Raw genomic sequence first — 12,395 nt, forward strand, 5'->3', positions numbered from 1 at the left:
TGTCCTTGTTCTCATAGAACTCACAGCCTGGTGGAGAACAGACAAGTAATCAGGCAATTTCTAATATAGTAGACATTACAGGTTGCTTTGAGAGAACAAGAAAGGGGCAACTGACTCAGTATGGGGGTGGAAAGGGAGAGGTAGATCAGAGGAGGCTTCCTGGAGGAAGATAACATCTAAGCAGCATCAGCAAATCCTGGGAGATAGTTAAGAATGGAAATTCTCAGGCTCTTTAAACAGATCTATTAAGCCTGAAATTCTCTGAGTGAGGCACAAAAATCCATGTTTTAGTACATCTCTGGGTGGTTCAGATATACACTAAAGTTTGTGTACCAGATGATCATACCTGGCCTGCATGTGGGAATCGCTTGGAGCATTTTTATACCAGACTGATGCAGTCTCCCTGCTCTTAGAGCAACTGATTCTATTGGTCTGGAATATAGCCTGGGAAGCAGTATTTTTTTTTTTAAAGCCCTATTAATGTGATTTTGAAGTGTAGTCAATGTTGAGGTCACTCCTCTAAGCTGACGGCTGAAGCATGAGTTAGCCAGGCAGTGGGGCTGGTGGGAGGGCAGGAAGGGCATTACAGGCAGGTATGCCAAAGCCCAGATATATGTGGGCCCATGATAAGGCAGGCTAGAGGGTCCACATGGCAATATTCTGTGGCTTAAAATAAGGTTCATGGCTATGAGTTTAAGTGTTTATTGCAGTACTTCTTAAACTTTAATGTACAGAGAAATGATCTGAAGATCTTGTACAAACACAGACCCTTATGCAGGAAGGAGGTTCTGTCGCCCTCACTGTTGCTGAGCACACATGTCAGAGTGGATGGGGATTGCGACTGCAGAAGGATGTATGTATCCATAGCCCCAGGGCCAACATAAGGGTACCCAATTAGGGTGAACTGCAGAGGTCTGTTGCTGGGCAGGTATGTTTTGAGAGCAAGGAGGAAAGATGCAACCTACCACAACCTCCTAGCCTGCTCTTCCTATTATTTTCCATCAAGGTCGTACCGCTGTTAGCTGAGCAGTAACCCCCTCCACCCCACAATCTAGCTGAGTGTGTCCCCTGGCCAGGCCAGCAGAGCCGGCTCATTAAGTGACCACAGGAGCTCTCTGTAACTTGCCAGCCAACCAGGAAGGCCCTGGCCGAGGAGGGGAGCTCTCTGGGGGCCTCTCTTCCCTCTTTCGACCTCCCCTGGCTGACAGCGGCGGTGCCTGCGGCAGAGCCTCCCTCTGCAGCAGCCCCTTGCACTTGGCTCACACTTCTGGGCGCTGTCCATGGTTGCAGCATCTTTCGGCGCGCCACGTCAGGAGGCCGCAGCGGGGCCCTGCGATTGGCGGAGGAGCCCCTCGCCATCCGCCAACACTCCCGCCCCCGCGCCCCAGCCCCGGAGCTCCGGCCCCACAGGCGCGTGCCAGCCAGCGTGCCAGGAGCGCCCTGGGGCTCCCGGGCGTCACACCCACTTTCCTTATTAGGGGAGAGTCGGACGCTCCGAGCGGGCGGCGGGGCTCGGGGTGGGGTGGGGAGCCCTGGGAGGCGACAGCCGAGAGCTCAGCCACAACCTCAGCTGCCTCCGAGCGGTAGGAGGGAGCAGCTGGTTGCTGCGTCCCCGGCGGCCACTTTCCGGGGACCCGGCTCCTCTCGCCCGGGAGGAGATAGTCCTCTGCGCCCTCCGGGTGTCTCCGGTCCATACCTTTCTCAACGACATGGAAGAATTTTTGCAGCGCGCCAAGTCTAAATTGGTAAGTTGAGGGCGCAAAGCTGTGTGCGGTGGTTCGCGCGCGCGCGTGTTGATGGGTGGGCATCACAGCAGAGGAGGAGGAAACAACTTTGCTACTTAGTTGTCAGGGAGTGCGGGCTGTCCTCTGGAAAGAATCTCTGCGACTCTGTGTGTCCAGCTCTGACCTCTTTGGCTTGTAGTTGGAGAGACGCAGATCCAGCCAAATCAACAGTTTGGCCCAGAAGGCTAGAGGATAAATGGATGTGGTGTTCCTTGCGATAAAAGAGCCCAGACTTCTGCAGACGCAGTACGCTTAAGTGTAAAGGGAAAAGAAGCTGTACTTTAGCTGGAGGGATGACAAAACCTAAATGAGGAAGTGGTAATGCCGACCTAGAGCAATGTGTGAGAATAGCAGTTTACCCGAGCATCCCTTACATGGGGCATGCTCCTTCCTGGGCGGGAGTCAGGGGTATTCTAGTCTGAATCGAGTCTCTCTGGGCCCTATTCAGGTCTGTCTCTTGTGGCAGAGGCAGAAGGGGAAAACCTCAACTGTTGCTGTTGCTTTGGGGTTTTCCAGATTATCTTTCTCCTGGAAGCAGACCAGCGTGTTGGCTGACTCTGTTTTACTGTATGCTGTCCAAACAGTGAAGAGTAGTTCCTCACTGTGTATATTGACAGTTGCTATACATTCTGGAACAATAGATTCTAGCAGTTTCCTGATTCCAAATTGTTTTGGCTCTCCAGCATTGCAGTAATGAGCTTAATGGAAATGTTTCTCTTTTGGCACTTAACAGAACGGCTTTTGCCCATTTGGAAGCAATATCTTTAATGAACACTGAAAGCACCTTTTATAGGCCTGGCATAGAAGGAATTGCATAATTTATGTTGCCTTTAACCTTTAAACCTTCATAAAAGCCAAAATACGAAGTCTGCATTAAGATGACGTCTTAATCACAAGGCACGGTATTTGCAGGGATTTTTTTTTTTTCCTGTAACTCATTTACCCTTGCACAACAAAGGGAGTGAAGACGAATATGTGATTCTTACAGAGATTTAACTGTAAGTATCCTTTAAAAGACTATTAAAGTTGATTCTTACAAAGATTTAACTGTAAGTATCCTTTAAGAGACCTTTAAAGTTGACTAATGCTAATATAAATACTTTGCTTTCTACCTTAAGCCTCCCAGAGAGTGATAATCTGTGGGGATTTCAGAATCGAGGAGGTTTGTGATTCTTTCTGTGTTTACTGCTGACCCTCTTACAGGTTTGCTTGAGCACATGAAGGAAAAAACTGAAATACTTGCATTTCTTTTTTTCTTTATTGCATTTCTGATAGTGTAACTATGCTCTTTGTTTTCTAACATTAAGTGAGAAATGATCAAAAAAGATCAATTTTGGCAACTTACTCATTTTTTTTCAGGGATAAAAAAATGGTGATCAACCATCATGCAGTTGTAAACTGCGCCTATGTTCTACTCCTGTCACATTTATTTTAATAGTAAACATTTAGATTGTGGGATCTGATGGGAGCAAGAGGTTTGTCTCAGAGCCGAAGAGCAATTGCTGAGGTGAAAAATTCCCTGTTTCAGATTAATTAGGTGAAAGTCATGCTGAAGTTTATTTACTGAGTCCTTTCATTAGAGGAACAGTTGTTCTTCATCATTAAAGAAACAAAAAGACATGAAAAAGAAGTGATTGTTTGTAATACTATTCCCAGTTTCCTGCAGTAGCTGGAAGAATAATTACTGCTAATTTTATCTTTTTTCTTGTAATAGGTTTTTTGTTGGCGATCACAAGTAACCTTTCATCTTTAGCCATAGGAAAGGTGGTTTGGTTCCTTTTAGTGTCATTTTTCCCCTGACAAATTATATTTTCTAGGCAAATAAAAATTTTACTGAATATACAACATTCAACTATAGTAGTAGGTAAACCTTTTACTTTAGAGGAGATATGTATACTCTTTGTTTAGGAGAAAATAATTAAGTTAGTAATTATGACATTCATTTGTGAGGGGTTTATTCACAATAGAATGGTAGGGTTTTAAAAAATTAGGTTAATCCTTTGGGAAACACTTTAGGGAGAAGAAAATTATCATGCTGGTTCTCACCTAGACTTTATTAGACCAGAACGAGATTGAATTTAGGTGTTATCTTTAAGCCATTTTCCATCAGAAGTTGATATAGATTTATCTTTATGAAACCTAAAAAAATGTCTAATGGGCATTTAGCCATTAAATCCCATTAGGGATTATTTCCTACCTACTTGATTTCTTTCTTTGATATTCTGTACATATGATATATATCTTTTAATGATTTGAAATAACCAATTCCCTTTCAAAGTCTTAATGTTACCAAACCAAACTTGGGTTGGCTTGCTTGCACTCAATAAAGCCAGTCTACTGACACTGGGTTATGGTACAAGAAAATACAATATTTATTTCAGGTTCCAAACAAGGAGTCCAGTATTTAGTACTCAAAAGGCCTGAATTCCCCAATAACTTTTACAGAAAGGTTTTAAAAGTCATGATGAGGGACAGGGGTGTTGTGGGGTACATGATCAACTCATGAGCATTCTTCTGATTGGTTGGTGATGAGGTAATTGGGACCTCACCAGTTTCAGACCTTCTCTGGTTCCAACCACTCTGGGACCTATGTGCTTCTGGGCAGCATATAGTTAACTTCTACCTGATGGGGTTTCAGTGTCTGAAAAACAGCTCAAAGGATATAGCTCAGAATATTATCTATAACGCTTAAGAAGGAACTGAAGGTCCTTGACATTTTTTAATGGCTAAATTCTTATGGTTTTGTCTTGTTTTTCTTTCTTTCTGCATTTTTTTCTCTTCTCTGATCAAATTTATTCTTTGGAGCTCAAGGAAGGCCGAGGAGGTTAAAGTTTTTCTGCAGAGGCAGATGGAGAATGCGGGAGGGGAGGAGTCTGCTCCAGGCAGGCCCTGTAGGGTCTTGTTCTGTTGCGTGAACATAACCTCTTCATCACTGGAGTTAGCTAGTTTCAAAGACCAAAGAAATTTTAAACTGTAAAATGAAATTACTGTTAGCCATAGATAAAATCTCCAATAACCAAAACTTTGGAGAAATTTTTTGTATGCCCTTTCTTCTGACTAGGAGCATTTATTATTCATCTGTCATTGTGAGGAGAGAAGCTCTGCTGTTCTAGACCAGGCCCTTGGGTGGAGCAGAAATCTTTGAAGTAGAAGGAAGGTTTTTCATTTTTAATCAGGTAGCTTGAAGCTTCAGTTCAGTTCAGTCGCTCAATCGTGTCCGACTCTTTGCGACCCCATGACTTGCAGCACGCCAGGCCTCCCTGTCCATCACCAACTCCCGGAGTTCACTCAGACTCATGTCCATCCAGTCTGTGATCCCATCCAGCCATCTCCTCCTCGGTCGTCCCCTTCTCCTCCTGCCACCAATCCGTCCCAGCATCAGAGTCTTTTCCAACGAGTCAACTCTTCGCATGAGGTGGCCAAAATACTGGAGCCTCAGCTTTAGCTTGAAGCTTATTTCTATTGAAATTGGGAGAGTGGTATCCTAATTCTTTTTTCTGCTAGTCCTCAAACTGGGGCAGATTCAGTTGCTTAATCCCATCTGACTTTTCCTTAAATTTACCCTTCTGATACTTCCCCTTCATTTGTGAGAATATGTGGCATTTATGAGAAATGACAAAAGTAAACCTCAAGTGTGGCCTAAGAGAGATCACCCTCTTCTGGAGCTCAAATGCTTCTCAAGGGGGCCTGCCTCCTGCCTGGTAAGAACACGCTTGGGTACCTGCAGTTTCTCTGTAAAACACCTTAGCTGAAGGCGGAGGACAGCAAGGGAAATAGTCACTCCTTCCAAGCACAGTCTCTAGAAGTGGTGCCTTCCAGACAACTAGGGAACTGATTCAGTTATTTTTAAAACAATCAAGAGACTAGAATAAGCACCAGGAGAGCAAAACCCCCCCTAGGTAGTAGGGATGGAAATCAAAGGATGATGCTTGTTACCTGGGTTCCCTTCCCCTTATGAGAACCCAGCTATGTTTCTTTTTCTTTTTTAAAACTAGTATTTATTTTATTATACAGGAAGATGAATATATCTTCCTGTTTTTACTGACCACTTAGAATTTTTTCCCAGTCTATTGAGAATTGTTTTGCAAAGCAAAAGATGATTGTTTTGCAGAGAATCATTTTTCAAAGTGATCCTTCAGTTGCCGTGGTTTATTCCTTTCTAAGTTTCGGCCATCACAGATCAGCCTGAACAAGTCACTTCTGAGGGATAACCACACATAGGTAACCCTTATTTTGAAAAAGTCATTATTTGATCCTCCAGCTATGTTTCTGATCTGGATACTCACTGCTCGAACTAGAAATAAGGGCAAAAACACGCTTTCTTTTTCTCCTGCCAGTGCCCACTTGACTTTTCCACCTGCTTTTCCATTCTGAGCTGAAATAGGGACAGAGATCAAATCCATAGTTCCAGATCTATCCTTACATTTTAGCTGCACTTTCCATTTTCAGTTACACCCTTTCTGTAGTGGTGTCTTCGTCACTCTTAGGCTCTTTCTGTGGTAAGAGAAATTGAAGATGGGGTGGGAATGAGGGCTTTGAGCCCTAGCCTGTGATTTGGCAAATGTCCTCCAATGTCATAGTGGTTAGCTCAAAAAAGTGTTCAGGCCAAGGCAGCCTTATGATGTCAGTTAATGGTCCAAGTTCCCATGAACTGTGGAAAAAAAGAGGAGCTAAATGAGGAATGAGGCCCCTAGAATACTGACTGGTAGGAAGCCAGGGTCTCTACACGGGGCAGCCTGGCTACTGAGCCTCTCCCACTGCCAGACCGCACCAGCTGATACAAGTCAAGAGGTGCTCAGGGCTGGGGGTCGCTGCAGCCCTCATGCCCTAGAGCTGGGTCATGAGCCAGCATTGGGGGAAGTGTCAGCTGCTGGCAGAAGGATACAGAGCACATCAATATCCCAGGAATGCCGTGGGGAGAGGGTCACCGTCACCGCCAGAGTCTGGGGAATGCATCTGCCCTCGAGCAGTGCCTTCTGCAGATGAAGGGCTCATTTCTGCAGTGGGAACTGGTCCATATGTGGCCTTCTGTAGTAGAAAAATCCTGGGTGACCCTAAATGTCAACTGACACTCTGCTATGTGGCATAGGGACAAGGAAGCACATTCACAACTCCAAAGGATCAACCACATCAGAGCTGATAGAGGAGATGAGGTTTCAAAAAAAGAAAAACACTGCAGTGTGTCTGCAGAGGAATCATCTTGATTGGAAATTGAGAAATATATCCTTCCTGACTTCCTTTATAGAAACAAGGTCATATTTATCAATAAAAAGCATCTTTAAAATGAATGTTCCATACCTTTTAAAGGGCCACGGTGGTAAGGACTGAGAAGGATGGAGATGCTGGTAGAGCAGTTTCATTTGGAAAGCTGAGCTCATTCTGATCACAGACCACAGGATCAGCTCCCTCCCCATCATAAGCCAGGGCTGGCGCACTTGAGACTGTGCCTCTTGTTAGAATATTCCCAAGCATGAAACTCAGGAATCCAAAGCACTTCTGGGAATGTGGAGTCACCGCTTTAGGGGCTGATGAGAAAAGAGCCCTTGATTGCTTTAGTCCTAGAGTCAGCTCCATTTCTCACTGCCTGAAATTTCAAATTGGAGAGCTGTGGTTTGTCCTGGCCCTGGGGCCAGAGAACAGACTTTTTCAGGGTAAATCTCAGAGTGTATTGGTCTTCCTCAAAGATAAAGAATTGGTGACTGCTGTTCAGACAGCACCTCGGATCTGGGAAGATACAATCAGGTGAGCAAGGACACTCTTTAATCAGAAATTCGGGGAATATTTTATAACTAGATAAAAAAGTGACAGCTTTTGTATAACTTGTTTGTTTCTCTGTAGCATTTATTTGGGCGGATATTAGCAATGTTTTAGATTTGGTATATCCCCCTGGGAAGCGCTTGTAAGCACTAGTGGTCTAATGATGGACGGGTCACTCTTCCCTTACATCTGCTTCTCCTTAGGGTACTCGATGAGCAGGGAAGAGGGTGAGGGGTAAGCACCTGCGTCTGAATGAAGGCTGCAAAAGAGGAAAGAAGCTCTGGGACCAGAGAGGTCAAGTGCATGGTGTTGCCTTGGTCACTGATTCTTTTGGAACCCTAGAGTCATGGAGCTTGGAGTCTTTCTTTGAAAAGAGACTGGGGAGGGGCAGGGCTGATGTATTCAGGAGGCAGAATTCACGGGAACTCTGCTGTGACTGGTGCCCTCTGAGTTTGTGCAGTATGCAATCACACATTGCATTATGATTGTAATTATAATATTACAATATTACATTTGTGCACATTGTAATTATGCACAATCACACATGGCCGCCCTGCCACGGGGCCCAGAGTAACCTACTCAAAGTCTCTGGCAACGTTCCAAATCCATTTCTATCTGAGCTCTGTGGCTTTGGGCTTTGGTTTCTAAGGAAAAGTCATCTTTCTTCTTAAGAGCTCTTGGGAGGCTAATTGGGCACTAGATTGCCCTGAAAAATTAGATCCACAAAGGTTGGGTCAGAAAAACTAAGCTGATATTACAGCCTTGGGTTTTTAATCTGAAAAATGCGATAGTGATACCAACTTTCCAGCCTTGTCAGAAAGCCAAAATAATGTACCTACAGCCCTCAGTGCAGAGCTTGAAACAATGGCTACTTTTGTCCCTTTGCCCCCAAGGTGTCCTTTCCTGCAGTTCCTTGTCTCAGTGAATGGCATTAGTATCCATCTGGTTTCTCCAACTGGGACTTACTTTTCCTCCATCCCTTCCCCACCCACTGTATCTCAGACATCCAGATGAGTCCAGTGGCCAGCTAGCCAGATGATCCCTGCAGACCACTCTCCTTCCCAGTGCTGCCAGCCATTGTGGAAGTGTCTTTTATTTCTGTCACATCCCTCCCTTAAATCCTTCTTATCACTTCCCATTGCTCTTAGGAGAACAGACAACTCTCTTACCCTGACCCTAGGATCTGACTCACCTGCTGCCCAACTTCTGCTGGCTCCTTCTCCTAGTTTAAATAACCCCTACTTCTTCTACAGATCAGGGGAGGATGAAGGGAAAACTTTGCTGAATGACCCCTTTCCACCCAACCTCCCAGTTCATGAGTCTAGGTCAAGGTTTTGGGTGATGTTTTTAGATCATTTATCTCAGCTTGTTATTATATCTCTATTGAGCATGTGTATTTGATTAATGAGAGTAGGGACCAAGGTCTCTGTATGGATTTGCTTCAGAGACCTGTACTCCAGAACCTGGTGCAGTGCCTGAAGCTCAGTAAATGGCCTTTGTTTGTATGTGAGAGGCTTTTTTGGGCAATTAATCATTCCTCATTATCTTTAATTAAGCCCTCAGTTCAGTTCAATTCAGTCGCTCAGTCGTGTCCGACTCTTTGCGACCCCATGAATCACAGCACGCCAGGCCTCCCTGTCCATCACCAACTCCTGGAGTTCACTCAGACTCACGTCCATCAAGTCAGTGATGCCATCCAGCCATCTCATCCTCTGTCATCCCCTTCTCCTCCTGCCCCCAACCCCTCCCATCATCAGAGTCTTTTCCAATGAGTCAACTCTTTGCATGAGGTGGCCAAAGTACTGGAGTTTCAGCTTTAGCATCATTCTTTCCAAAGAAATCCCAGGGCTGATCTCCTTCAGAATGGACTGGTTGGATCTCTTGTAGTCCAAGGGACTCTCAAGAGTCTTCTCCAACATCGCAGTTCAAACGCATCAATTCTTCAGCGCTCAGCCTTCTTCACAGTCCAACTCTCACATCCATACTAGACCACTGGAAAAGCCATAGCCTTAACTAGACGGACCTTAGCCAGCAAAGTAATGTCTCTGCTTTTGAATATGCTATCTAGGTTGGTCATAACTTTCCTTCCTAGGAGTAAGCGTCTTTTAATTTCATGGCTGCAGTCACCATCTGCAGTGATTTTGGAGCCCCCCAAAATAAAGTCTGACACTGTTACATGAGTGCTAAGTTGCTTTAGTCGTGTCCAACTCTTTGGCACCCTGTGGACTGTAGCCCACCAGGCTCCTCTGTCCATGGGATTCTCCAGGCAAAATACTAGAGTGGATTGACATGCCCTCCTCCAGGGGATCTTCCTGACCCGGGGATTGAATCCATGTCTCTTACATCTCCTGTGCTGGCAGATGGATTCTTTACAAATACCACCACCTTGGAAGCCCAGTTAAACCCAAAGACCCTTCCAGTCATGTATCCTATAGACCATTTGACTCATTGCTCTCTTTAGCTGCCAATCTCGTCTCTCTGTTCAGCAGTGGTTAGACAGATACTTTTTTCTCAGAGAAAAGAAATCCATGGTTTGTTGCCTTTGCAATAACAAAAATGTTGGAGAATGGGGAGGCAACGATGCTGCTGTTGGCGTCTTTCACATGAACCACACCAAGAGGACCAGGTTGTCTCTTTCTGTTGGTGATTGCAGCAGAAGATCGCTCAGTTCTTCCCACGGTGGTGCCTCTGGTCACCATATACAGGTTACCAGTATCAAACTTTTTGAAATCAGTCATCTTGCCAGATTTGAAATCAATCTCAGTGGAGTCATTCATTTTGAAAGGGAATCGGGATAGTGGATGATACAAGCATCATGGGTCACCAGATGAGGAATTTTTTTGTGCTACAAAGATCTTTCTTACTTTGCACAAATTGTACCTGGCTCTTCAGGTATAATTCAATGAACAACAAAGCCACCCTTGTGTCACAGATCAGACAGAAATTCTCCCCTTTCTTGCCAATGCTGGTGACATCCTTAAAGCCAGCAGGTGGGCTGTATCAATTTGGACCTTGCCATCAGTCTTAATGAACCCCTGCATGCAGGTCTTCTTTACTTAATTTCCTGTCAGCGAATACTTAAATCTGTTCCTTAGTAAAAGATGAGGGGAAGATATGCTCTCAGCTTGTGGGGGCCAGTTGATGGATGAGGAGCAAACACACTGGTCAGTGTACTCAGCATTGGAGGCTTTGGAGCTGCTGTAGCCTTCAGGGGCTTCTTGGGACCATGAGTCAGGACTGCATGTGTCCCAGTCTTTGAGACCTCATGGACTGTAGCCCATGAGGCTCTTCTGTCCATGGAATTTTCCAGGCAAGAATATTGGAGTGGGTTGTCATTTCCTACTTAGGGGATCTTCCCTACCCAAGGATCAAATCCTTGTCTCCTGCGTCTCCTGCATTGGCAGGCAGATTCTTTACCACTGAGCCACCAGGGAAGCCCTGAGCCATGACTGTGCTAAGCGCAAAAAAGTGGAAGTGTTTTTAGAATGAATGGAGCCATAAGACAAAAGGCTTGTAGAACTCATAAGACTCTGTAGTGGCCAAAAAATGAATAAATGGATGAGCAGGTGCAGACTTTTAGAGATCTGAACCTGGAGAAGGGCTGGCCATAGTATATGGGAATGCGGGCTGGCTTACTAGAAGGAGATGAGAAATGTTAAGGTCGAGGAGTGCCATCCAGTGATTTTATGTGGTACACACTTTGTACAAAATGTTACTGTAAAATAATGAGCCTAGGTTTTATGCATGATTGCTTGGAATCTGTAAGAACTGGTGGATTAAAGCATGAATGGATTGGAGAGAGGCAGGGAAGGGTCGGGGCACTCTGCAAAACCACACTGGGCAACAGTAGACAGGGTGAAACTATTGGAGCCTTATGTGGTCCAAAGGGGAAAAATTAGACTTCCCCAATCCCAGCCATTTCACCAAGCTGGCCCAGCTTGTTCTGCTGCTTCTGGGCCAGCACTAATGTCATGAGACTAGCAGGGAAGATTTTTCAGTCCTTGATAGGAAAGTTGAAGGCCTTCCAGACTGGCCTCATCAGTCAAATGATATTAAGACTGTTGCAGGTGTGTATGTACTAAGACAAGAATATCTCTTTCACCCACAGTAATAAAAACATGAAAATGATTGTGGTGAATAAGAGAGCCAGGAAGCCCTATTTACATTTTATAGAAACAGGGATGATTTTAATTTGACTGAAATTTGTTGACTATCTGTCTTATCCCTAAGAAATATATTTTTCCACTTAATATTCAAAACAGCCTTGTGAGGTAGCTATTATTTCCCTTTGCAGTTGAGGAAACTGAGGTTCAGGTGGGCAAGAAGTTTGCCCAAGTTTTCAAGTCAGTAGAGAACAGAGCCAGTGTTTGCTCCCAGGTCATCTGACTCCCATTCCAGGACCCACTCCCACACCACCAGATATCCTGGAACATTTCATTCTCTTTAAATAAAATGCGAGCAACTTGGCAGGTTTATGGGAGTGTTGGGTAGTGAGTTAACTTTGACCCAAGAGAGGTACATTTCTCTGTTTTTGACTATTTTATATTAAAATATCCTTGGATAATTGACTAATCAATCAATAGTATTGAGAACCTGCTATGAGGAAGTTATGGTGCGGGACTATCTATGATTTGGTTGAAGAAATTGGGAGACTGTTTCACTGTATGTCCAACTGAAGGAAAAATAAAACACCAATAAACTACTTGGAAGATAGGGTCTGTGACTAGCTTTTATTTTATTTTTTTATTTTAATTTATTTTAATTTTTATTTTTACTTTATTTTGCTTTACAATACTGTATTGGTTTTGCCATACATTGACATTAATCCACCACAGGTATACATGAGTTCCCAAT

At 44.4% G+C, this 12,395-nt stretch overlaps 1 protein-coding gene and 1 pseudogene across 3 annotated transcripts in view; one reads left to right on the forward strand and one right to left on the reverse strand.

Moving 5' to 3' along the window:
• The first annotated feature begins 1,431 nt into the window (after positions 1-1,431).
• Positions 1,432-12,395, forward strand: part of PRUNE2 (prune homolog 2 with BCH domain) — a 291,389-nt gene continuing 280,425 nt past the window's right edge. For all 3 annotated transcript variants that reach the window (XM_069576309.1, XM_069576310.1, XM_069576307.1), the window contains exon 1: positions 1,432-1,745. In XM_069576309.1, coding sequence (XP_069432410.1) covers positions 1,710-1,745 — 36 coding nt within the window. In that variant the 5' untranslated portion in view covers positions 1,432-1,709. The remainder of the gene's footprint in view (positions 1,746-12,395) is intronic.
• Positions 9,971-10,839, reverse strand: LOC138433114 (small ribosomal subunit protein eS4-like; annotated as a pseudogene).

The sequence above is a fragment of the Ovis canadensis genome, chromosome 2 (genome assembly GCF_042477335.2).
Source record: "Ovis canadensis isolate MfBH-ARS-UI-01 breed Bighorn chromosome 2, ARS-UI_OviCan_v2, whole genome shotgun sequence".
Taxonomy (NCBI): Eukaryota; Metazoa; Chordata; class Mammalia; order Artiodactyla; family Bovidae; genus Ovis; species Ovis canadensis.